This window comes from Melanotaenia boesemani, chromosome 6, assembly GCF_017639745.1.
Source record: "Melanotaenia boesemani isolate fMelBoe1 chromosome 6, fMelBoe1.pri, whole genome shotgun sequence".
In the NCBI taxonomy this organism is placed as follows: Eukaryota; Metazoa; Chordata; class Actinopteri; order Atheriniformes; family Melanotaeniidae; genus Melanotaenia; species Melanotaenia boesemani.
In genome coordinates, this window is record NC_055687.1 from 5,078,913 (window position 1) to 5,105,481 (window position 26,569).

Genomic DNA, 26,569 nt, shown 5'->3' on the forward strand with positions numbered 1-26,569 from the left:
CACATGGGAGCCCTCCCCGGAATGATAAACAGATGCCTAATGCTTTTATGGATGCGATTTTCCTCTCATCCTCTTCCTCTTCCTTTGTTCCATCTCCTCTTTTTTCTTCTGCTTGTCTCTCCTGCTGCAGGTGTTGTGCCTGATCACGGCTCCGGTGACTATGATCCTGTCTTCACAGCAGGACGCCTCCTTTGCCTTCGCCTCTCTAGCGATTGTCTTCTCTGCCTACATCACTCTGGTGGTGCTTTTTGTTCCCAAGGTGACTGACACCCCCCAGCCAAAAAAAAACAAAACAAAACAAAACATGCAGCATGCACACTGTCAGTCACATCAGAAAAAGTGAAGGTCAAAAAATATAAGAGCAAAGTTTAGCCTGTGCATCTGAAAGAGTGTCATGCACCAGAGACAGAATCCTCTGTGTTTGCAGCTTCAGCATTAACATGCTAATGTGTGAAACCTCAACACACATCTACATTTGTAGCTGCTATGAACAGTTGGAGTTGTGGAGAAAAAAAAGAAACAAAGTGAGACATATCACACGTCTGGCAGCACTTTTCTCTTCTTTGTTTGGAATAAATGGAAGAGGAGCAGAGTGCTGCAGAGGGACGAAAGAGTGCCACCTGCAGAAATTCTAACTTCACTAACTTGATTTGTTTGCCAGGTTATTTCTGGGCGCAGCAGCGAGCACCAAAGATGTCACCAAAGCAAGGCTTAAAAAAAAGAATCAGGATGAAAATATCTGTCCACCATAAAAAGCTGGAAAACATTTTAAAAAGGTGTTTTCAGCAGCTGCATTGTGGGCTCGCCGCGGCCTGGTCTGGTTCTTTACTGACTCCCTGTTCTGCAGATGCGCCGGCTCATCACCCGCGGCGAGTGGCAGTCAGAGCAGCAGGACACGCTGAAGACCGGATCGTCCACCAACAACAACGACGAGGAGAAGTCCAGGCAGCTGGAGCGAGAGAACAGGGAGCTGCAGAAGATCATCCAGGAGGTGAAGGATGTCATGTTGTACCTATTACTAACAGCTGTTTCTGATCCGTGTTCCTGCTGCAACCCTTGTTACCCTCATCAGCGCTGGGTAACATGATCTAGATTACAGGATTACTGACCCATCTGTGAAAAACTAACTAGTCACAAATGACTGAATTTTTTTACAAAACATTTTACAAAACATTACCTCCAGCAGTGTTAGTTACCCGTCCAAAGCTGCTGATTGGTCCAGAAATTTCAACATGTCTGATAATTGAGAGGAAAAGGTCAAATTTACAGGTTTGGATCCAAGTTTGAAATGAGAAAAATGACAAGAAATGGCTGAATGTCAACAACAAAGCTGGGTGAAAAAGTCCTGGATCGAAATGAGGTTAATCTGTTAGTCACTCCAGAATGAGGTCGTATCCGACCGGAGGTAAGATGTTTATGCAAATGCATCCAGAAGCTTTTTTTTTTTTTTTTAAAGAATAATCCTGCTAATAAACAGACAGAAGACTAAACACCCAGAGAGCTCATGTTCAAAGGGTATTTTATTTTATTTTATTTTATTTTACACTTTTTTTTATTTCATTTTGTTTTTCTTTTTTATTTTATCTTATTCAATGTTATTTTATTTGCTTTTGTTTTAATTAATTAAAATTTAATCTTAACTTTATTTTATTTTTTGTTTTTTGTTTAAATATATGTTTTTTATTTAAATTAATTAAATTTTATTCTGTTTTATTATATTTTATTTTTCTTTAGTTTTGTTTAGGCTCCATTTTTTCTTTTTTTAAATTAATTTTTTATTTAATTTAAAGTGTTTTTTATTTAATTTTATATATTTTGTTTTACTTAACTTTATTTAAATATAAATTTCTACATAATTTAGTTAAATATTTCCATTTTATACATTTTTTTGGTTTAAATCTTTTAATTTAACTTGCTGTTGTGTTTTAGTTTAATTCTATTTTTATTTCATTTAAGTCAGTTCTCATTTTATCTTATATGATTTCATTTAGTTTAATTTTTGTTTTATTAACTTTTTTTGTTTTGTTTAATTAAATTCTTTTAATTTGATTAATCTTTTTATTTCAATTCAAGATTTTATTTTATTTGATTTTACAGTTTAACTTGGTAGTTTGTGCTGATGTTTGCTGACAAAGCGACACAAGTAGATGAGAAGATAGATGAGTTCTATTTCAGTGTCTGTGAAGTTTGAATTGAGACCAGAAAGTGTGAAACCAGGTAAGCAGACCATCCCCCACCAGATTATAAAGGTAACGAAATGCTAATGAATGCTAACAGCTAATGTGCAGGTGTGAAACATCTGCACCTCGCTCACCCTCCTCTCTCTGTGCTTTTAGAAAGAGGAGAGGGTCTCAGCGCTCCGCAACCAGCTGGCCGAGCGACAGGCTCTACGTAACCGCCGCCCGCCGTCCAACGGCCAGAATCAGAACCACAACGCCCCGCTGCCCTCGACACAGCCGGACCCCAAGTCCCTGCTTCCCCCGCCCGGCTACCCGAACCCCACCACAGACAATCACTCCCTTCCGCCATCCTTCTCCAACTCATCCAACCTGTACCCGGCGGACAGCAAGATGAGCCGCAACCACTGTCACAACAGCCAGTTCCCTCTGCTGTACAAGTAGAGGCGAAGCGGGTGGGGGCAGGCGGTCTCACAGTGCACACGGGGGGACACAAAAACACGAGACACTGTGACTTTCACTTGTTTTGGGCGGAGAGCACCGCGGGCGGGGTAGTGACATCCAGCGTGGAAGCACAATGAGTTCCAAGGCAGCGCTACACACGGGGAGAGCCACGCCGGTTCCACCGTCCTCACAGTTTTCATCTCACTGTGTTCGACCCAGAAGCAAAGCACCTGCGGCGAGCCGACGAGGCAACAAGCACATCTCAGACTAGCAGCACGGCGGGTCTTCTCACAGATCCCGTGAACATTATTAATAGAGCTCTTTATTCCTTCCTCATTGGTTCTCTGGTTCTGTTGTGGAGACGCCGTGTTGAGGAAAACATGCGTGTTCGTGTCTTTGCTATAACGTCTCCACATTTCGTCTATCGAGTTTGTTGACATATTGGCATACAGTAGTGGTTTATATTGTTCTGTAATATTTGACCTGTTTTGTCATGGAGTTGTTCCTTTATTTGTTTACACTTCAGGAGAGAACTGAAACTTAAAACGGGACAAAGCAATGTACAGTCTTTAGTTTTTCCAACGCTCCGTCCGAAGAGCAGCTGGTTAACTCAGAAGTGATCGTGTGCATTATTAAATAGCCATAACTAAGCGGCCAGGGGGCTCAGCATGTGTGGATGTTGTCCAGACCGTGTCATGCATTTTATCTCATTTCCTATCGACGTATCAGCAGACAACTCGTATCAAAGCAGAAACTGTTGAATGCTTGCAGATTTTTGAGGACAGTTTTGATAGTTTTGCAAGTTGAAATGGCTCATTGTTGTTTTTTAAATTATCATAATTTCTGTGTTGTTTTTTTTAGTTCTTTGCAGGGATGGTTTGGTGGAAAGATGAACCCACTCATTTCCTGAAACTCTCTTTCATGGTTCTGCAGGCGCTGAGCAGTAACTTGCCCCATAGTCTCAAAACTAAATAAGAAAAATTAAAATATATCATCACAATAAATGATACGTACCTGTGAATTATGACACCCCCAAATTAGTAAATGTTGGGATGAAAAAAGATACTAATTAGAAAAAGCACAGAGATTCCTTCATTTCCTTTAACTTTATCTTGATTGCAGTGTATGAACTCCAACCCCAACACAGAACCCCAATCCAACCCCAACACAGAACCCCGATCCAACCCCAACACAGAACCCCGATCCAACCCCAACACAGAACCCCAATCCAACCCCAACACAGAACCCCGATCCAACCCCAACACAGAACCCCGATCCAACCCCATCACAGAACCCCGATCCAACTCCATCACAGAACCCCGATCCAACCCCAACACAGAACCCCGATCCAACTCCATCACAGAACCCCGATCCAACCCCATCACAGAACCCCGATCCAACCCCATCACAGAACCCCGATCCAACTCCATTACAGAACCTAGATCCAACCCCAACACAGAACCCCGATCCAACCCCATCACAGAACCCCGATCCAACCCCATCACAGAACCCCGATCCAACTCCATTACAGAACCCCGATCCAACCCCAAAACAGAACCCCGATCCAACCCCAACACAGAACTCCAATCCAACCCCATAACAGAACCTCGATCCAACCCCATCACAGAACCTCGATCCAACTCCATTACAGAACCCCGATCCAACCCCAACACAGAACTCCAATCCAACCCCAACACAGAACTCCAATCCAACCCCATATCAGAACCTTGATCCAACCCCATCACAGAACCCCGATCCAACCCCATCACAGAACCCCAATCCAACCCCAACACAGAACTCCAATCCAACCCCAACACAGAACCCCAATCCAACCCCAACACAGAACCCCGATCCAACCCCATCACAGAACCCCGATCCAACCCCATCACAGAACCCCGATCCAACCCCATCACAGAACCCCGATCCAACCCCATTACAGAACCCCGATCCAACCCCATCACAGAACCCCGATCCAACTCCATTACAGAACCCCGATCCAACCCCATTACAGAACCCCGATCCAACCCCATCACAGAACCCCGATCCAACTCCATTACAGAACCCCGATCCAACCCCAACACAGAACCCCGATCCAACTCCATTACAGAACCCAGATCCAACCCCAACACAGAACCCCGATCCAACTCCATTACAGAACCCAGATCCAACCCCAACACAGAACTCCAATCCAACCCCAACACAGAACTCCAATCCAACCCCATAACAGAACCTTGATCCAACCCCATCACAGAACCCCGATCCAACCCCATCACAGAACCCCAATCCAACCCCAACACAGAACCCCAATCCAACCCCAACACAGAACCCCGATCCAACCTCATCACAGAACCCTGATCCAACCCCATACTATCACAGAAACAGGTTTTTGGGCTTGTTGCTGACAAGAGTCTGGATGCTCCTTTTCCTCTTTGCTCTATTTCTTCTATCTGGAAATAGATCTGGAAAACTGACTGTGTGATGGTCCATCCCAGATGCCTTGGAGTCCAGAGAAGTTGACCTCTGGAACTCTGGACCAGGTTAACATGCAGCTTCTTTCTCTGAATGTAACTCTTGTAGAGCTGATGAAGGTCTCCACGTTAACCCTTGTTCATGTGGATCAGCTGGTGATGATGATGGTTATGGATGCAGGTCTGCCTGAGCGATCAGAGATCATGGTGTTCAACTTAGACTTGCTTCCTTGTCCTTCACACACTGAAATTCCTCCAGATTTCCTGAATGTTTTAACGATCTGACTGTAGAGGGAGAAATATGGAAATCCCTTCAATCTTTACTTGAAGAACATTGATTTTAAACAACTCAAAAATGATTTTCTCACACATTTATATCCTCTGCCCGTCGTTGTTCTCATAGATTTAGACTTTTAAGGAGCTTTGTGGAGCAAATCACCATTACAACCTCCTCCCAATTTTAAAATTGCTTCATTTATTCTTTAACTAAAGAAAATAATAAACTGAGGTCTGAAGAGGCAAAATGTAAAATATTTGAGGTTCATGCTGCTTTTTTTTGTATTTATGAGCATTTTCCACATAATCCCAACATTTTCTGATTTTGGGTTAAAGGTACTCATGTCTGCTGATAAAAACAATGCAAAGCAAGTTCAAGTTTACGTGGATCCATACGCACAACGTTTCCCACTCAGACGATTTGTCCTTCTCATGGCCAAACCTGGTGAATCTCTCTTATAGCACAATAGTTGTCAGAGAAGCGTCCCTCCTCTGGTGCAGCTGATAAATACACCTTGTAGGAGATGATGGGGAGCACAGGAAGACGTTCAACACTGCACAAACTCATCTCACCAGCACGGTGCTGAGGTGGGGGGGTGGGGGGGCTGTAATAATGACTAGCAGGTGAATAATTTCTCTCTGCAGTCAAAAATAAAAAAAAAAAAACAAAGCCACTTCATATATTTGTATCAACTGAAACAAGGGGCTGCGATGTCGGCTATTTCTGCAGATCATTTGGAGAAAGCGCAGTTTTTGCTGAAGATTTTATACGTGGGAATCTGTTACACATCATTCCTGTGAGCCTTTTTCATTTAAAATGATGCTTTTTATGTTTTCCCACAGACAATCGGGGATGGGGCTCCTTTTCTTTCTTTTTGCCTTTAAATAAGTAAAAAGTATCAAATGAGGACATAAAGTGTGAAACTCATTCCACAGTTAATCTGGATGACCTATTTCATTCATGAGCTATTTCCAGAAGTTATGAAACAAAGCTGTATGAATAGCTCAATCAGCAGGTAAAATATGAGTTTGTCTAATATTATTCAGTGTCTATATATATAGAGAGAGAGATAACACTATATCAGAGTGTGCACTTTAAGCTAAACAAACGATGGTTTTTCCACTTTGTGTTGCAGTCATTCAAGTAGCTCAGGGTTTGGAAAAGGGACAGGCAACAGAAATGAATGAAATAGTTCGTATTTATTAACTGTGCAGTACCTGGATCAGAAAGTGTAACATATGAATTTGAGAAATAATTCAAGAAATGTTCTATTATCTTGCACATATATGCTAATATACATGGATTTGGGAATATTTGTATTCACTATATCTACAAATGATAAATGTTATTATATTTCAGAGTATGTGTATGCAGATATATGGGTAACATGAATAAAATAATCTGTTTTTTTCACTTGATAAGTTGTGTTTTCAGGGTTTTCTGAGTGTGTTGACACCCTCCACTAGATGTCAGCAGTTATTTGTTGTTTGTCTGGCTTGCCGTGACCTTTTTGGAGCAATTAACTCCGTAAGGTTGAGTGTGTTTTGTCAGTGAAGCGTTATAATTTTCTCTAGGTTGGCCTGCGGGAAAGTCAAAGAGCAAATAAACCCCTGAAAGAAGACCTCATTAAACAAAATACTTGGGTTTGTTTTCAACACGATGACCAGCAGGAGCAAGGCTCAATGGGAACCTCATTATTGAGACAATAAGAGGATGTGCATGGGTAAAATAAAACAAAGTAGGCAGATTGCTCTCGAGCGTATCCGTTATTTGTTTAAAGTGTGTTTTTAGATGATGACGGAGTGACACAAACCAGCTGTGGTGCAGTCCCATGATCCCACACTGCACAGCTTCCCCAGCCATGTCTCTTTCCAGCTGACTAAAGATGAGGTATGCGGTAATGTTGGGGGAGGAGGAGGTGGCCTATTGGGTGTGTGTACTGTATGTGTGTGTGGGGGGGGTGTTGTCAGTGGGAAAAACCCACTCTGGGCTGAGGCTTCTGTGGGCCTCCACCTGACACAGCACTCAGCAAGACCCAGAGAGGAAAAAAAGAAAAGAAAAGTAGGAAATTCCCCTCCACTTGTGTGATCTGACAGAGGAAGTCTTTGCTGGCTGTGGAGGAATTTCATCACAGCTTTGGCCAAGGGTGTGTGCGTGCATGAGTGTGTGTGTTGGCTGCAAACCTCTGTTTGATATCACACATTTACAATGAGTTTTAGATGGTTTTTGCATTTTAATTATGTCTACAAAGAATTTAAATATAATCTGTAGCACCTAAAACCCATTATTTAAATACAAATAAATACAAATAAATACATACAGGTTATTACAGGATACACATTAACTCTCCAGTAAAGAGTTGTACCACCATCTGAAACAGTAGAGGAAGTCTAACCTACTGCAATCTCAGGTCAGCATAAATAATATAAAAATAAAAAGTGCCTAAAGTAGAAAAAATAATGCAAACTGTTACAGTTTATAGGCTTTTAAATATGGGCACAGCCCGTTCGGCTACAAGGTTGATCTCCATTGAGATTTTTGTATTTCTACATCACCATTAGGATGAATAAAAAGTTCTTTTTCAAAGCCAAAACACGTGGCCCTGCTCAGATGTCGTCCTAAAGATGAGTCTGTTCAAAGTGCAAACGCACCAAAGAAATTCTTTCCCTCGTCCGTGTCCAGCTCTGACAGCTGGTTGGTTTCCGTCCACAGCTTGTCTCCTTTGTTCAGCTGGAACACTGCGCCCAGGTAGATGGTGTTGTACCAGCCCTGCCCGGACCCCAGGCCGTTCTGGCACGCCGACCTCACCGCGCTCATCAGAGACACTTTGCTTCCTAAGGAGTTTGAGAAGCGCCAGATCCTGTGGCTGAGAGGGGTGAACCGCCTCCCCGCTCCCTCCTCATCATCACTGCAGGACACTCTGAATGACACCTGGCTGTAGACGAAGTAGAGGCCTTTTTGTGGGATGATGATCTGGTTTTCCTCCAGGCGGAAGCCACCCTGAGCAAAGCCCTGGCCTTGGTGATGAGTCCACTCCAGCTTGGGTTTCTCACCTTCGTCACAGTTACCTGGAAAGAGACGAGAACGACGAATGAGACGTTTATACAACTAAATCCTGCTAAATTAACCACAACTCCAGCCCTTCTGTCCTCCTGGACCAAGCGAGAAGTTCTGTCACTACATGCCTGACCGAAAGCGAGAAGCTGGGAAGAGATGCGAACAATCACTGAGATACGCGATTGTACAATCCTGCAAAATAAACCACAACTCCCACACTTCTGTCTCTTTTGGCCAAGAGAGTAGCTTGAAAGAGATGTTAAAGTTTACTGAGACACACATTACTACAATCAGCCTTTCCATCTTATTTGGTCAGGTTAGTCATGAGCAAGAAGCTGGAAAGAGATACAAACAATGACTAAGAAACATATTTCTACAAATTTATCTTGCTAAATTAACCACAACTCCCACACTTCTGTCTATTTTGGCCAAGAGAGTAACTTGAAAGAGATGATAACAATGATCGAGCGAGAAGTTCTGCCGCTACCTCAGAGTGAATATTTAACAAGAAAAGCCAATGAATAACCTGATGCATCAGCTTCCTTATACCAGCTTCTGAAAAGGAAGCTGCAAATATCACACAAGTGGATGAAAGGGCTTGTTTGGCAGCTGAGATCAGGAGCTTCTGGTTGTGGCAAACAAAGACTCACCTTCTAAATGGATGACTGCCTTCGATTTGCTGATGACCTTTCCCAGCGTGTAGTGAGTATCTGAAGAGATTAAGATAAGTGTGAGCTCATCTCTGATTATCCTCAAAGACTCACTTATAGCTTACAAACTCCCTTTCATGAGCACCCATGCATATAATCACCTGTTTTCTCAGTAGAGTCCGTCATGATTGAAGCTTCTGGCTGCCCTGACTCCATCTGTGGAGAAAAAGGAAACAAGAAAAACATCCACAGGCTGTTAGAGATGTGCAAACCTCCAAAAAATGAATCTAATCAAACTGAAAAAGTCAGAGATAGTCCTTACCCCTGTTTCTAGCCTTTCTTTCCAGCACCAAACAAACAGCTGGATGCCTCCTAAACAAAGCGCCATGATCAGGAGGGCCCCAAACACCTTCCACATCCAGCCTGTAGAGGTTTTCTTTTCCACCAAAACCTCCATCCTCTCCTCAACACCGACCTCCACGTCACCTGGTGTGGTTGTGTATTCCACCATGATGTGAACAACTCCAAAATCAGAGAGCCTAATAACCGGGCTGAGTGCTATTGTGTTAAAGTGAACTTCTGCCTGGGAGCTTGTAGTATTTATGCTGCGGCAGCTGCTCCTGCTGAAGGGAAACTCCAGTGATGTCACTGTAAGTGGAGACAGTGCAGAAGGCAGCAGCGAGCCGGGCCATGGAGAGAAAAGAGTGGCGGGGAAAGAAAAGTCACAGAATTTTAGTGGAAGTTCAGCAGAGTGCCGAACCCGGCGGGAGTCATGGTTTTCTAGACGGGAAAAGTGGTTTGAGAAAGTACACACAGGAATTCAGGCACAAACACAAACGCTGTCTGCACGCTGACATGAGACAGACACAAAGTCATAGTACGGCTGTGAGGCTGAGGTTAAATCCACAGCTCACCAGCATTTTGAGGTTGGACCAGATGGTTTTACATTAACAATATAATCTTCCCCTGTTTACCAGCTGTCTGATATCAAACTGTTTATAATGTTTACTTCAGGTCACAGACGTCTGGCTGCATGTTTCAAGAATCTGAAAAGTGAAAAGGAAGACTGGTTGTGAAATGATGTAAGGCCATTTCTCTTTTCCTTACGCTGTATTTTTATAAAAGTACAGTTAATTTATTTCCACCTCGCTCTAAAAACAGGAGTCTATGTCAGCTTTCTGTTTCACAGCTGTGAGGTGATGCAACTCCTTTCAAGCCACCGAACAAACTGGTTTTACACGTCTTTGTCTCTGTCTCGATCTTTCCATTTCACTTTTCACCTGACTTCTTGAGGTTCAGACCGAGGAGCGACGTGTTGGCTGGCCTCCCTCTGGGCTCAAAAGTCCAGTTTGTGTAAGAATGGACTTGTTATTGTTTTTTAAGTAGTAATAGGAACTGTGTGGTTTTTATCTGGGCTACGTTTAGTTTCACTCATGTTGTACTGCTGCTGTTTGTTTAGTTGGTGCAGCAGTTTTAAACAAAGAAATCAGATTAGTCACATTTTAAACATTAGAATATTCTACATTATTAACACCTGATGTATCATATTTAATACATACCATATCTGAAACCTACTGAAATATTGTACGGTAAAAACATTCCTCATATTCCTGTTTCATACAATCTAATATTTTCTTCTGCCCCCAGTTGGATGTATTTTGCAGAATAACAACTCTGAAATCACACTGTAACAACCAGTACATATAATAAACTACAGAGTAAACAAACGTCCGTCCTCCTTTACCTAGTCTGGTCTATAAAGCTCTGAATGGTTTAGGACCAACATACATCAGTGACCTCTTGACCCAGTATGAACCTACCAGAACCCTCAGGTCATCTGGATCCAGTTTCTTATCAGTTCCAGAGTCAGAACCAGACATGGAGAAGCTGCATTCAGCTTCTATGCTCCACGTGTCTGGAACAAACTCCCAGAAAGCCTCAGATCAGCTGAAACACTCAGTTTATTTAGATCCCGGTTAAAGACCCACCTGTTCTCTGCTGCATGGAACTAGTTTTTAATTAGAAATCAAAATCTACATCTGGTTCTTTTAAGCTGGAATCATGTTTTAATATTGTCTTTCCCCACACTGGAATTTTATTTCTTGCATTTCATCTATTTTATTTTAGCATCTTCGTTCTGTTTTTATTTCATTAATTGCATTTCTTTTAATCTTTTTAATCTTTTTTATTATTGTTATTATTATTAATGCACTTGTATTGCTTTCAGCTGAAATGTTTTATGTAAAGCACTTTGAATTGTCTTGTACATGAAATGTGCTATACAAATAAATTTGCCTTGCCTTTGTTGCCCAAGGGGGTTCCTGAAAGGGGTCCCAGAGGGGGCACTCCTCCTTCGCCTCTGGCTCTGGTTCCTGCCTCTGAGTGGGCCTTACTGGGCTCACTTCCATCAGTTCTAGTTCCAGTACCTGAGATCACCCTTCTGATGTACTGTGTCTCACCAGAACTGTCCCAGCTCCCTTGCCCCTGGATCTCCAACCATCCACCGGTGGGGTCCTTGTCTTGTTGGCCTCAGCATCCTCCAGGTGTCCAGCTCCTTCCATCATCACAATATGTGTCTTCAAACATGGCAGGAGAAGCTGCTTTCTGCATCAGTTAGGTAAAAATGACGTGTTGCTGCTGAAAGATATTATACACGCCATGACTGAGAGGCTCATATGTGCTTAGTTAAATCCATATTATTTATTTATTTATTTATTTATTTATTTATTTATTTATTTATTTATATATTTATTTATTTACTTGTTCTCAGAGTCTCTCCTTGATTAGTTATTATAATCAGTTCATGTAAATTCTTGATCTAATAAAAAGAAACGACTCATTGTAATACCATAGTGCCAGTTTTATTTATAAAGCACTTATATTTATAAAATACACTAGTCCTACAATAAAAACAATAAAATAAATGTAATCAATGTCTTGTACTCAGTTTAATGTTTTGTGAGTGTGTTTACAGTGTGGATAAGTTGTGTAGGTGCAGACCATGGGATTTATTTCTTTCTTTTCTTTCTTTTTTTTGGTTACCAAGTTTTTATTTATTTTGCACTTTTGTAACATAAAACACACACAGAACAAACACCATGAAACAAAACTAAAATATACAAAATATACACACACATGCCCAGGAGACTGCACGTCACTAATGGTAGCCTCATACCATAAGAGCTCTGAGGTCAACCACTGCTTGATTCCAGAGAATGATAGTTTCTTCCTCAGCATTATGCACACGTGCAGCAGACAACTCCAAATATGCACCATCTATCAAAGACAGCACCCACTGGCGGTAGGAGAGGGAATGTTTGGGTTTCCACCTCATTGCAACCATCTTCGTGGCAGCCGTTCGACCGGCCAGGAAGACCTCTTCTTGTGTTTTACGTAATTTAACTTTGGACATATCATTCAACAAAAGAGCCACAGGTGACAAAGAAATATTAGTGTGTAAAAGAGTGGACAGACAGTTTCTTACCACCTCCCAAAAATAACACACCAGGGCACTCCCGAACTAAATGAAAAAAAGTACCATTTTGTGTGGTATGAGGCAGTGGTTCCCATGCTTTCAAAAGTGAGATTCTCACCATAAATAATTCCTGTCCTTCGATAAAGCCAAAGTTAATTTAGTTACTTAAATTAAAATAGAACCATACTTTATATGTGCAGCCATTCTTTGTTCTTTACTGGGAATTTTGTGTTTCTTATGGTTGATTTGTGGATATTTGAAAAGAATGAATGAATGATTATTGCCATTGCAATGAAAACAATACAACAAAATTTAACACAGCTTTCTACTCCCACAAACAAGTACATAATAGAAAAAAAGCTGTAATATAAGAGCTATTATTAAAATGCATAATGCTGGGTTTTCATGGGTACTCACTTTTTTAAAGTGTGTGTTTGTGTAGCGTAAAATCAGCAGTAAAACCAAAACCTTTACTGTTTCATTCCAGCATGCAAACACTAGCCACAAGATGCTGCCGGATGATAACATCATCATCTTCATCATCTTCATCATCATGATTTGCACCCACTTGACACAGGTGCAAACAAAAACTCTAAATGCATCTTTGCACTTCCTCCTGCTTACTCACCCACCTCCTCTCGATTATTCAGAAGAAGATTCATCATATGCCGATCGTGGTTTTAGTATCTGGTGAGCTCAGAGTGTACAGGAAGTTTTGAAACAGGAACTAAATTTATTACATTAAAAACACAACGATGGATTTTGCACTGTCATTACACATATCCATATAATTAAAGAAGAATTAAAATAATGTTTATTTTACCTTGTTCCAAAATAAGTTCTTATAATCTTAAAATTTTCTTTTCGTGTGAAAATATGGAGATAAAACATAAGACTTTAATACACATTTTATGGCTTCCTGCATCCCACTGTAATGCTTTTAATGTTTTATGTAAAGGAATTGGAATTGTCTTCTAGGCCTACATGAAATGTGATATACAAATAAACTTGCCTTATCTTATCTTATCTAGGCCACCACAGAATACACAAATATGTTATGATAAACTGCATCTGTTTTTGATGATTTATACCAGCACAGCTTGCTGATCCATAACTAAAATCAGTTAGCATGAGTTAGCATGGTGCTGCTCCACAATAACAACATCAGTTAGCACAAAACAGCAGTATAATGCTACCATAAGCAGCATATTAACATCTGTTAACACAAGACTTACATTAGTCAGCATAATGCTAACATCAGTTAGCACAGGGCTACTAAATCTGGTCCTACGAGAGCCACAATCCAGCAGGTTTTCAATATTTTCCTGCTTCAACACACCACAATTATGGATCTAACAGCCTATCACAATGACTCATTGATTTGGGTCAGCTGTGCTGGAGCATGGATACATGGAAAACCCGATGGATTGTGGTCCTCATAGGACTGATTTTAGTAGCCCTGATTTAGCATAGTACTAACACCAGTTAGCATAATATTAGCATCAGTTACCACAATAGCATTAGTTACTATTCTGCTCTATAACATTTACATCACTTAGTACAATCCCAAATAAGTTAGTTTGGTGCTGCTTCATAAATCAGGATGCTAAGCATCAGTTTTAAAGACTTGATCTATCACAATCTGACGGTGGATCCTTATAAACACTGAATGAAAAATGGGTCCATGAAGCCGACATGTTAACTTCCTTTACATTTCCCAGTATTTGTACTCATCTCGTGGTTGATAAAAACAAGTGTCGATGCTAACTGAAATGTTAGCATTCAAACTAACCTAAATGTGGATAATCACTGAAATGAAAACGTGTGAAACCTCTTCATCAATGCCAGGATGCTGGAAAACAAGATTTTTGTGCCTCTTTCATCCATTTTTTTCTTACAAACTTAGACCTTCATCCTTAGGAAGGTAAGTGTAGAAAGACAATGTGCTGCTTAATATTTAACGGAATAACTAATGTGAATGATACTGTATTAATCATTGAAAGGGACCTTCAGTTGCAGAATAAATTATTAAGAATAAACATCTTGTTGTTTGTGTGAACAGATGTTCAAGTTGACACAAGCTTTCCTAAGTCAATCCAAGTAATGAATTAACCATTTTAGTTGTGTTTTTTAGTCAGGCTGGGGTTAGTATTGTGTCATCTTACATTTAAGTAGGTTTGTTAAGAAAAAGAAAAAAAAAAAACAACATGATTTGTGATAATATTTTCTACCATGACTCAGTCAGTTAAGTCATTTTCTTTATCATGCCATAGATTCAACAAAACCTGCCCAAGCTGACAACAAAAAGTTTTCCCAGCGAGAGGTCATCAGTAAAATGACTCACTTACTCCTACTGGATTCCACCAAGAGACAAATGGCTCTTTTCATTGGGGAACATAAAACCAGATCCCAGTTTGAGCTTTCACATCTATGTGTCCTTTTTACTTGCCTCTCGTGTGTCTTTATCACTTCATTCATCTACATGTGTTGATATATTGCCCACATGTAACTCCCCTACTGTAATACTTTGACAAAGTCTTCCTTTGTTCTTTCCTGATTTTGATAATGGATTGCATCACAAAATCCCTGAAATGTGTGGTCACCCTGCGATGGAGCTCAGCTAGCATGCTGACACAAATTACCTCAGGGCAGGAAAAGATGGAAAAGGAAGGGTGGGAGGGCAACGGAGGAGGAAGCAGAGAAAGGAAGCTGCTGTAGGCGAACTAGATGCCTCATTTTGCAACAAGCCTCATTTTCAGATTCCCCTGGTGACACAATCGCAGGTGCAGGATTTTCTAGAAACAAGAAATCCACATCACAGAGGTATGGTTTCCCTCTCATCACTCCCTCTTCAGGGTTGGTGTGTGGGTTTATGGGGAGCTGTTGATGTGTGAGGGGAAAAAATCAGGCCAAAGTGAGATTCAACCACAAATGCAAGGTGGCTTTCGCTGCCAGCAGACTGTATAGTCTAGCGACCTAAAAACCTCTGCCAAGAAGTTATGCCTTACTTACGATTAAGTGTTTTGCCTCCTCATTTTCCATCTGCACCTCTGAGGAGCTTGTTAGATTAAACTGGATGCTTATCTGAATCTGGGGGTTTTACGCTATCTTTTAGCCACAGCTGTGACGTGTACTCAGCCTTAATTCAGGGAGTGTGTTTGCTGGGTCAACACATTAATTTAATAAACTGATAAAAAAAACGTGATTGATGAGACTAGAGGTGGTTAGAAAGTGTGTGTTTAAAATAAGAAAAATGTGGAAAGATGTGTGTCAAAGGCCTACTAAACAAATAATGGTGTCCCAGAGGAGGAACTTCTACATTAGTTGGGTGATTAAGGTTCAGTAACAGAAGGTTTTATCATTTTCAGATCAAATGTGACAAAACCATAAATAAATAAACATACATGGTAAGCAACCAGATCAACAACTTTTGTATTTTAAAGCATGATTCTAACACAAGATATCAGATTTATGAAGCGGGTATGGAAACATTGAATTTTAAAACCACAAAGGTTTGTGAAATTTATCAGGAAGGCTGAAATGAAATGAATGGTGACCCAGATATTGACTGTAAACACTCATCATGACTGATGTCTGTCCCAGCTTGGGTGTTTTTGCCTGAATTTTAATCTACAGCAGTCAGCTGTGGCTGCGATCGGGCTTGTGCAGACATCTGAGTCACGCTCGCTTTGAGTTTATTCTCCAAATAAAACAGCCAAAATAAACAGGCTCAGCTATCTGAGATGTGACAACATGGACCATGTTAAGACATTAGAAAGTCCAGATAGTTCTTTACATTATTTAAATCTGGTCAACTCTATGTATGTTCCTTTTATGTACTTAATTTGGTTTTAAATGTCACTGCCTCGTACTTTCATACATCCCTTACATCGGCATGATTGTTAGCCAATACATTCACTAGAAGGCAGTGCAAAGTTCAGCATCAGTTTCACACAATAACAAATATGGTGATATTGGAGGATATCTTGATGATGTACATTTTTAAAAAGAGACAAAAAAAATGCAGTGCAGAAGACAGCAGTGGCCATTAATTACATCACAGCTTCTTCTTCGTGTTTGTTACTGCCACACTGCTCCTTGTTTTGCGGTAGCGCTGCATCCTTTGCTCTGTCAGGGTACACAGCCACAAAGACCCAGATACTGACAAAATGATGGATGTAAACAAAAGGCTTTGTATCCATCTTTAGCTCAGAACATAAATGGGCCTTAAGACTGTTCCTACAATTGCCTGTAATCTGACATGGCACGGCTCAGTGGGTAGAGTGGTAGTCTTGGTTTGATCCTCGGCCTGTTGAGCTCATGTTGAGGTGTCCCTGAGCAAGACACCAAACCCCAAATTGCTCCTGATGGGTCGTGGTTGAGCGCCTAGCATGGCAGCTCCTGCCATCAGTGTGTGAATGTGTGTGTGTGACATACGATGTAAAGCGCTTTGGGTATCATTCCAGGTACAGTAAAGTGCTTTATAAATATTTACCATTTACAATGTGTCCAAGATTTTTAGCTGTAGCTAAGTTTTGATGTCCAAGAATAGCGGCTTTTAAAGAAAGAGGGGACTAATTATCCAGTAAGACCTTGCCAGGAGTAGTATTACAGCATGTGTTGCTGTAATGACCTTTTCATTAGACTGTAAACTAGCGCAAAGAAAACAGAAAATTCCAGAACACTAGAAGTGCAGAATTCACTTATAATACTTCAAAGTCCGCCTATCTAGCCAATGAGAATTTCCCTGCAGCAACGTAGGACACTGAATCACTTGAACCTCCGAAATTACTGTTTGCATATCATAGGACACTTTTGTGAATGTTAACACCAACAAAGTAATAATTAAAAAAAAAAAAAACTCAGATGCTCTGTTGTTTCCAACTGGCAGACTCTTATTAACCCCTTAAAAATCCACGAATATCAAATATTACAGAATTTTAATACCACCGTTTAACAAATGTGTTTTTAATGTACTTGGTTTTGTCATGGTTCTACTAAAGTGCAGTTAAAAAAAAAACAAAAATGGAAAAACTGTCTTGTGTGCAATGAATTCTGGGAGATAAGAGGCCGTGAAGGATGCATCTCCAGCAGCTTTAGTTTGAGACCAAACGAAGTTCGGATTTGTAGGCTCCTTCAAATTGGGACAGTGTTTGGCACCACAATGACATATGTAGCCAACAAATCTGCACTTTAAAGTGTGCAGACTGAACTGGGACACGGCCATATTCTGTTTATTTCATTAACAAGAAAAACAAACTGTCAATTGTTTTTACACACACAAAACATACTTTTACAATGTTTTATGTGACAAATCCAATAAATAAATAAATAAGAGATTAATTTTAAGAAATTGTTATTGATAACATAAGGTTCTGATGGCAGGAGGAATAAATTAATTTCTGTAAATGTTTTACCTTTTGTAACAGTGACCTGGTGGTAGTAGCTGCAAAGAATTATGCAGAGGATTGGTAGAGTCTGTTATGATTAATGACCCAGGAAAGTTCTGCTTTAGTGTTGATCGATGAAAAGCTGAGCCCGGATGAAGTATTGAAAATAAGAATTGATTCAATGAATGATTTGTAAACTGCTAAAATGTCCTGGCTAGCATTAAAATCCCTGAGTTTCTCAGCAGAAGCAGGTGTTTCCAGGTCTTTTTGTACACTGACTCAGTGTGCTGGGAGGGCAGCTTTTTATCTCCATGTCCAGATACCTGAAGACCTGCTCCACTGCAGATGCAAAACATCCACTCGAGGGCAGTGCAAAGTTCAGAATTTACTTCGGCGTTCCAGCGTCGGTTTCAACAGTAAACATGGCGATGATGGAGGAGATCATGCTAATGTAGATTCTTAGAAAGAGACCACCGTGCACCAAAAACGTCTTCTTGGCTTTATTCCAGCCATAGAGGAGAATTATTTTTCTTTTCAGACACACATAGAACTTTCTGCTCACTGGTTGATCTTTGGCTGCTCCTGATTGGACATTTGCATTAATCTAAGCTCCCTGATTGGTGGAAAGTTTGACAGGAAGTGGATTCATCATCATTTCCAACTCTAAATAGAGGTCTCTTAGCAACATAGTAGTGATGGTGATCTTTTTATGAGGAAAATGTGAGAAATGGTGCTATCATAAATCATTGTGGATTTACCATATAGAGTCTCTGAATAAACACTACAATTTATATCTGGACTGTAAACCTTTTGGACAGGATATAAATGGCTGGGAAACTTCTGTAGATTACCTAAAGGATTAACTATGCACAACAGTTTACCCCACAGAGCTACACACACCATTCTTGAGAAACTTATAAGAGATGGCGCTCGGCAGTTGCTGGCAAACTAGTGGAGTTTTAAGGGTTAAATTCATCGCCGCTTATTCCTTTTTATCGCTCCTTTAGCTGGTCCCAGCATTTTGTATATCTTGTATTTATTTTGATTTGATTAGTTTTTGTAATATATTCTGTATTTGAATCTGCAGATCTGTACAGCACTTTGGGAGCTTTGTGTTGTTTTAAATGTGCTGTACTAATAAATTTGACTTTGACGTTAAGGATGCTTATGATGAGTAGAGGGCTTCTTCCATATGCACAACTGTATGTACAGATACTGCATTTCTTGTGGAATACTTTGCTTTTCTGTACAGTTTGTTAAATTTATGGAGCTTTTCCACATTTCAAAAGTCATTAGTGACAATTTACAGGTTGAAAATAAATAAATTCCACCATATAGCCTACAAATACAACAAGCTGTGGAAGCATGAGAGTTCAAAATAGACATCAGAAACTGTCAAATCAGTGTGACCTCATCCACATATAATCATGTAATCATTACATAATTAATATTTATCAGTACAAATACATTTCATCAATACAATGACTTTCGTTACAAGCTTCTCATCTGTTACCTTGAGCGTGGGTTGGACAACCAGAATTACCCCGTCTGCTGAAAGTAAAATGTGCAAGGCTCTTTCAGTTTCGTGTTAGTCAGATAAAATCTTTGTGAGTAAGACATGCATACATTAGTAACAGTAGAGTTTTCTCTCTTTGACCTTTGATAGTTAGCATGATATTCAAGCTTTTCCCCAGATAATACTGATGTCATGTTAGCAGAAGATAAAAGCAAAGTGGGTCATGAAAGAGCATCTAAACACAGGTTTTCAGATTCCCCAAATCTTTAGGGACTTCGAGTTTCATGTTGCAGAACTTCTGTTATCTTTACCTGATCATAAATTTAATGTCAGTCAGTTCCTCTGGCACTTGATGTTTCTTACCACACAGTCTGACAAAAAAGTGGAACAGTGATATGACAACAAGGTTTCGTTTGCTAAATGAAGCAGGGTCTGAAAGTGGAACATGTCTTCTTTTTTTTTGCTACACATTAAACTCGCTGCAAGAGCAGTATTATCAGCAGTCACACCATGAGCAGTTGTTTGAACATGAGTTTACATGTGACTTAAAAATAAAACTATTACTATATAGATAAAAAACATGCCATCTTAAATACTGGAAGTACACATATCAGCATAACTGACAGTCAGCTAATCGAAAGGAATAACATCACTGAGTGGGCAGAGGAAGTGATGATAGGCTGGGATTTCATTACCTTTTAGAAATAAGAATCATAATCCTACAGCTATCAGTTATTGTAGGTGCAGGAGATGTTAATCATTTGTGAGGAAGTGACTTTTCTCTTTACTTACTTGAGTCTCCAAAAATAAACTATAAATAAAAAAGATGATAGTATCTACCTTACTGCACCAGCAATGATTTAATGATGGTTTTCACATTTACTTTGTCTGGTGCAGATTTTTAAGCTTTTTGTTTTTGGTGTGGTGTAAAAGTCTGGTTGTCTTGGATTATGATCTGAACCAGACAACCAGAATGTAATCTGGCATAAAGAGATGATTTCACCACAGATTAAAACAAAGCAAAGCTTTGGTTTGTTTGAAAATACTCTAAGGGTAGTTCAGACCTTTGTTCACTTAATGGCAAAATGGTGGATTTTGACCAACATCAGAAATAATGAGGGTATTCCAGGATACCAAGTACCAGGATAGTCCTGGGGATGATGATTTGAAATTTCCCAAGATTCCCAAAAGCTTTGTTTAGTTTGCTTTGGTAAATGGACTTCACTTATACAACGCTTTTCCTGTCATATGTTGACCATTCAAAGCACTTTAACAGTTCGTACCACATTCACACACACACACGGATTCACATATATAGTTCTTTTCTTACATACTAACTTAGTATGTAGGAATTATACTGTGATAAAACAGGACTTAGTAATACTAAGTGCTTTCCTTTCCCTATCACACACATTCATACCCCAATAGACACACTGGGAGGTGATTAGTGTATTGCCCAACAACACTTCAACATGTAGTCGAGGAATCTTTTAAAGGAAAGAGACATTTTACGCGTAACAATGCATTAATCGCGATTAATTGCAGCATGTCATGCGATTAATCGCGATTAAAAATTTTAATCGTTGCCCAGCACTAATATATATATTATATATATGTATATATATGTGTATATATATATATATGTATATATGTATATATAAATGTATATATATGTATATATGTGTATATATATATGAATATATATCTATATATGTATATATGTATATATGTATATATATGCATATATATATAAATGTATGTGTATATATATGTGTATATATATATATATATGCATATATATGTATATATGTATAAATGTATATATATATGTATATATGTATATGTATATATGTGTGCATATATATATATATATATATATATATATATATATATATATATATATATATATATATATATATGTGTGTGTATATACTGTATATATGTGTGTGTGTTGTATATATATGTTGTGTTTTCATTTTTTTTGTTTGATTTTTTTCTTCTTTTTTTGGACGTACCCATCTATGGTCCTGCTGCCTGTAGATTTCAGGCATTGTTATTAGCCCACCCACTCGATAGCCACACAATGTTAGAAAGGTCTTCCCTGTTTGAATTTTAAATATGATACTATGAGTCAAGTGGAAATGAGTACAGGAAAAGAAACCCACCACCAACTTCTTTCTTTATATATTGCATCATGGGTAAAAAGGTGGTGGTTACTGCCTTAACATAACCTGTTACCTTTTTCAGTTCTGCCGTTAGAAATAATTTACATAAATCTCATTTAAGACAATTCTCACATCCAAAAGAATATATTGAATGAAATTATCAATTTAACCAGCAAGGGTCAAAACAGAACCCTTAAATTAGGTTTAAAAAAAAATAGTCAAATAATCAACTGGGTTCATTTGCTACAAAGAAAAACTAAATTCACAGGTTTGTCTTCTAATGTAAAAGTAATTTTTTTTATGGGATTAGGTTGAGGGGCATTTTTGTACTGGGAATCTATTTTGATATGATCTTTGGCGTGTGGGGCCTGGGAACGGGCTGCACGGTTGGTTGCTCTGTGGGAGCTGAGTGTTGGTTTCTATATTGAGCAAACAGGTGTGACATGTCAGTGGTGATTACTATTCACTCATGTGATCACCTGTGCAGGAATTTGGATTAAGAGATGGGTTAAGTGTGACAACATCTGAAACCTCAGAGAATCAAGGTAGGTTTAATTTTATTTTGCCAGGCATGACTAGCTAAGGATTTTCATGGGGAAAGGTAGAATATGTTAGTATTAACGTCTGTTTCTTTTATGTATTTCTTTGCAGATGAATTATAAACTGTTGGCTAAAGGCGATGTGTGCCACTGGCTTGAACACGTGGCTTTGCAAATGCCTTTTTGGGTGAGATGACATGAATTTGCAGTGTTCAGCTATACCATCAATGTCAACCCAATTTTGCTGTTGAATGTGGTGAAAATGGATGCCCATCTAAATATACCAAATATCATTTTGAAAACACGTAAGCCAGAAACACAGCAGCACACATCAGGGAAACACTGGAGTGGACCAGCATGGACCTGCAATGTAATATTTTTGTTTGTGTTACAAACCTGGAATGTGTTTACTGATAAGACATTCAAATTTACTAACATAAGATAATGTTAAAACTTTGAGGTCCTCTCACTTCCATCTGATTGTGTGCTGATGGAGACTGGTGCTGCAGGAGGTAGAAGACAAGCTCAGTCAGTCTGTTCCACTGTCACTATGTGCCTGTTCTCACTGGACCATCCATTCTTCTGGTAGACTGCTAGGCTAGGCTAGGTAATTCATCTGGTGAGGTAATTATGTGTCGTACAGGAAACTGTGAGGATCCAAGAGCAGACGAGGAGCCATGAAATCACAAAAAAGGTTTATTGACAAAAAGAGTAATATGCTGGTATCGGGGCAGGTAAAAAACAGCGGAGTCACCAGAGACAGCGAGCTGGCAGGAGAACTTCTGAATGCTGTTAGAATAATGAGGTGATCATCCTCAGCTGTGAGAGAAACCCGTGGCCGGTTACAGACACTCCACCTGCAAAGAAGGCGCTCCCACACACACACACACACACACACACACACACACACACACACACACACACAGTCTACTGCCAGGATAAGCAGAGTCATGACATTAAGGCTTGTATGGATGCTACTGACGGACTTTTTGCTGGACATTATATTCATCCACCTGACTAGGACATCTTGGGTTGTCTGTCTGTAACACTGGTCAATCCATTATTCCCCCACAGGACCAACATAACCTCTCCTCAGAGAGCAGGTCCTCCTAATCTATCGCTGTGCAAAGAGTTTTGAATAAAAAGATTTGAATGCAGTTGAATGCTTTTTCAGTCTCAACTTTTTTGATAAAACGTATAATGTGTATGTTATTCAATAGTTGTGCCTGATGTGTTGCTTCAGTTTTTTCTATAACCATTAAATGATGAGGGTTATTGGTGAAGTCCTTATTAAAGATGTCTATGTGGGTTGTGGATAAAACCATCTGAAAATCAAAGGGTTCTAGGTAGAACTCCTTGTGTGGGATCTGGATGAATCTGCTGTATCCTTTTCATATGAAGTTCTTTTTCCTTTTGTTAAACAACCTCCATGTTTCTCCTATGTTTTGCATGATTTGGTCAGTATTATGTTCCATTTTTTGTCTAGTTCTCTTTTGTTTTTGGGATTTACCAGTAACTATAATAATATTACGTCTGAGGAAAACTACAGACATCAGTGGAAACAGGTCAAGGTAAAAATGACATGCAGTGAGAACCTAAACTTTGTCTAAAAGAAGAAACAGTGAGATATATTTAAAGAAATGAGACTAAATGAGCCTATTTGTGGTGTACATATCTGCATTCAAGTCAGACTGCAAGCATGTGTTGCAGCGAACTGGAGAAGGTGTGGAAACCTCAACAGGTTGTTTCCTGTTTCATAGTTTGGAGACTGACGCAACAGATACTGTAGTGGATTATATTAAATCCAGTGTGGGAAATGTTGTCTATGGAAAACAGGTTTTACATTTCTCTACAATACGCTCTGTGTTATATTTTTCAGTCATCCCGGTCAATGCGATCCTAAGAGTTGGAAAAAGTTGGAGCTGGACTTTGTTTTCTTGGTTTCTGGTTCTGACAGGTTTCTTCAGTTTTAACCGGTCTGTGGGTAGTTTCGGTTTATATGTTAAGGGCTGTTAAGGTCGCAAACATCCCTGACTCACCTGACCATTGTGTGGGTTGTTAAAGTTGTTTCTTGTGTGAAAGGTTATGAAACTCTGGGAAGGTGAGTCAAGGGTGCAAGCTAGGTGTTGGGAAAGTGATACTCTATTTCCCTCTTCAGAGATGTTTTTATTTATTTATTTTTATTTTCAGTTTTAGCATAAATGGCCTCCTTAGCACCTCTCTCAAACCATCTGTGTTCCCTGTTCAAAATATGGCCATCCAGGGAGGGCTGGTCCTACACACTGCCCGCCTCTGGGTGGCTGGTGCTCAGCAGGGCCGGCAGCTGTCATCCCCAACCTCTTGGGACTTGTGCTGTGGGGCGTTCTGGCTGGGGCCACCTCTGCCATGTTTGGGCGGATACGTGGGCGTCCCTGTTTTTTTTTTTGTGTTTCTAATGTTTTTGTTGTTGTAATTCATGATTTTTTTTTCCAGCATGTCTGTCCTTTTCATCAGGTGCTCCTGATAATTGTCTGCTTTGTTTTTCTTGCTGCTGTTGCAGGATGTTTTCTATTTTCTTTACAGGTAGAGCCAGGGCCGGCCCTAGGCCGGAAGGTGCCCTTGGCAAAACAGAAGTTTTGCTCCACACACTACGTGGCAAAATGCTTACCGAAACTGAAGCTCCATAACTCAGTCGCACACATATTTTAACTAATGTGCAAATTCTTGTCTTTTTATTAACAAACAAATAAGCGCACACTGTAACACTCTAATCTAAACAAACTGCTACAGAAACGACAGGAAGCACAAAATAAATAACATTTAGTTAAAAATAAATAACATTTAGTGCAAAAGTTCAGGGCAGGAAATGACACAAGTGCAAATCCTAAAACCCTGTAAAATGGTTCAAACTATTAAAGCTGCTACAATAATGATAAACAAAACCAAATAATGCTGTGTAAAACAAAAAAATTAATCAAGCAATCAAAATTAATTTTGAAGCATGTTTCATGTAAGTTTTAACACAAAGTGGTTTAGTTATTAAGATAATTCCCTCATGACCTTCCAGCCACTCAGACATGACGTCTGTTTGTATTCAATCATCTTTAAGACATTTCTGCATTCAATGTTCTTCATTTAGATCTGCTGCTGCAGATCCAAATGTTATTTAATAATTGTTAGATGAACAAATATTATAAAACGTAATCGTACAGTCATTATTCTTTGTTAAATTAACTTACATTATTCTCCGGCAGCCTCTGGTGAAGACAGGGAGGCTGAGGCTTCCTCTCCAGCAGCTTCTACAGGTGCTTGTAGTGGCTGCAAAACTTTTTTCAGCGCATCTGGACAAAAACAAATTTAACTTATTACTTTAAATTTTATAGCAATAACATTAAATAGCATTACAATAAACAGTTAAATACTGCTTTGCAAATACAAATATACAATACAAATACAATTAGAACATTTTTATGTCGTATCACACCTTTATGTTTTTGACATTATGACATTTTTTTACATAATATAGGTGGTACTTATTTATTATGTTCAGATATTGTTACTGTGCAATAGCATCTATGTTAGCTAGCATTAACCCACTGTCGATGTCAATATGAAAGGCTAACACACGCTTCCTTAATGTTCAGTAACTCAGACACACCTCTACTTTGGGCTCGTTTTTTCCTCCTTCCTACGTTTTCTGTAAGAAGCACCTGACGGTTTGGATTGTCTTTTTATTCTAAAAAAATGAATGATTTTCTTGTTGGCCATACACGACAAGGTGACGTCGCAAATCAGCGTCATGGATGCGTCGCTCCTCTCCCTCCACTTTCTCACCTACCAGCAGCAGGTCAGGCGAGGAGATCGTCATCATCACAGAATATTGCAGCTTCTTTTAATTTTTATCATTTGTTTGGTCTAGTTATTATTTACGAGGAAATTTAATGGAAATCAAACGAGCGTTAAAAAAAAAAAAGTGGTTCCCAACCATTTTTCCTCAGACACCCTCTTCACACATACACTAAAATGCCATGGACCCCCGACATCAACAGAATTAAAAGTTTAGTCTCCCAGAAAACTCATCCATGCATTCATCTCCAATAGGCTGGATTACTGTAATGGTCTTTTAACAGGACTTCCTAAAAAGAGCATTAAACATCTGCAGCTCATCCAAAACGCTGCTGCTAGAGTTTTAACCAGGACTAAGAGATCTGAACACATCACACCGGTTTTAAAATCTTTACACTGGCTTCCAGTCAGTCACAGAATAGATTTTAAAACCCTTCTGATTGTTTACAAATCCCAGAATGGTTTAAGCCCAGAATACATCTGTGTATGTTCAGAGAATATAAACCTAGCAGAGCTCTTAGATCCAAAGACTCTGGTCAACTAGTCCAGACCAGAGGCCAAACCAGAGTCCAGACCAGAGTCCAGA

General features: G+C 39.5%; 2 protein-coding genes and 2 long non-coding RNA genes across 4 annotated transcripts in view; 2 read left to right on the plus strand and 2 right to left on the minus strand.

Moving 5' to 3' along the window:
* gabbr1a (gamma-aminobutyric acid (GABA) B receptor, 1a) overlaps positions 1 to 3,593 on the plus strand; it is a 139,479-nt gene extending 135,886 nt beyond the window's left edge. Inside the window, exons 22-24 of the mRNA XM_041987908.1 lie at positions 131 to 259; positions 848 to 991; positions 2,337 to 3,593. Coding sequence (XP_041843842.1) covers positions 131 to 259; positions 848 to 991; positions 2,337 to 2,621 — 558 coding nt within the window. The 3' untranslated portion in view covers positions 2,622 to 3,593. The remainder of the gene's footprint in view (positions 1 to 130; positions 260 to 847; positions 992 to 2,336) is intronic.
* Positions 3,594 to 4,015: 422 nt separating this feature from the next.
* On the minus strand, positions 4,016 to 4,537 carry LOC121641643. The gene is made up of 3 exons (XR_006010748.1): positions 4,359 to 4,537; positions 4,084 to 4,141; positions 4,016 to 4,045 (listed from the first exon to the last, which is right to left on the minus strand). It is a non-coding gene; the product is annotated as an uncharacterized LOC121641643 (long non-coding RNA).
* Positions 4,538 to 4,620: 83 nt separating this feature from the next.
* LOC121641644 lies at positions 4,621 to 26,569 on the plus strand. The gene is made up of 3 exons (XR_006010749.1): positions 4,621 to 5,096; positions 10,822 to 10,825; positions 26,557 to 26,569. It is a non-coding gene; the product is annotated as an uncharacterized LOC121641644 (long non-coding RNA).
* Positions 7,603 to 9,626, minus strand: tnfb (tumor necrosis factor b (TNF superfamily, member 2)). Its single transcript, XM_041987907.1, has 4 exons — positions 9,396 to 9,626; positions 9,235 to 9,289; positions 9,074 to 9,133; positions 7,603 to 8,434 (listed from the first exon to the last, which is right to left on the minus strand). Exons 1-4 carry the CDS (start codon positions 9,582 to 9,584, stop codon positions 8,001 to 8,003), a joined length of 738 nt encoding a protein of 245 aa, XP_041843841.1. The 5' UTR covers positions 9,585 to 9,626; the 3' UTR covers positions 7,603 to 8,000.

Coding starts and splice junctions, on each gene's coding strand:
- tnfb (XM_041987907.1), bottom strand. CDS start 9,584: ATGGTGGAATACACAACCACACCAGGTGACGTGGAGGTCGGTGTTGAG. Junction 9,290..9,395: donor AAGAAAGGCTAGAAACAGGG/GTAAGGACTATC, acceptor TTTTCTCCACAG/ATGGAGTCAGGGCAGCCAGA. Junction 9,134..9,234: donor GGACTCTACTGAGAAAACAG/GTGATTATATGC, acceptor TAATCTCTTCAG/ATACTCACTACACGCTGGGA.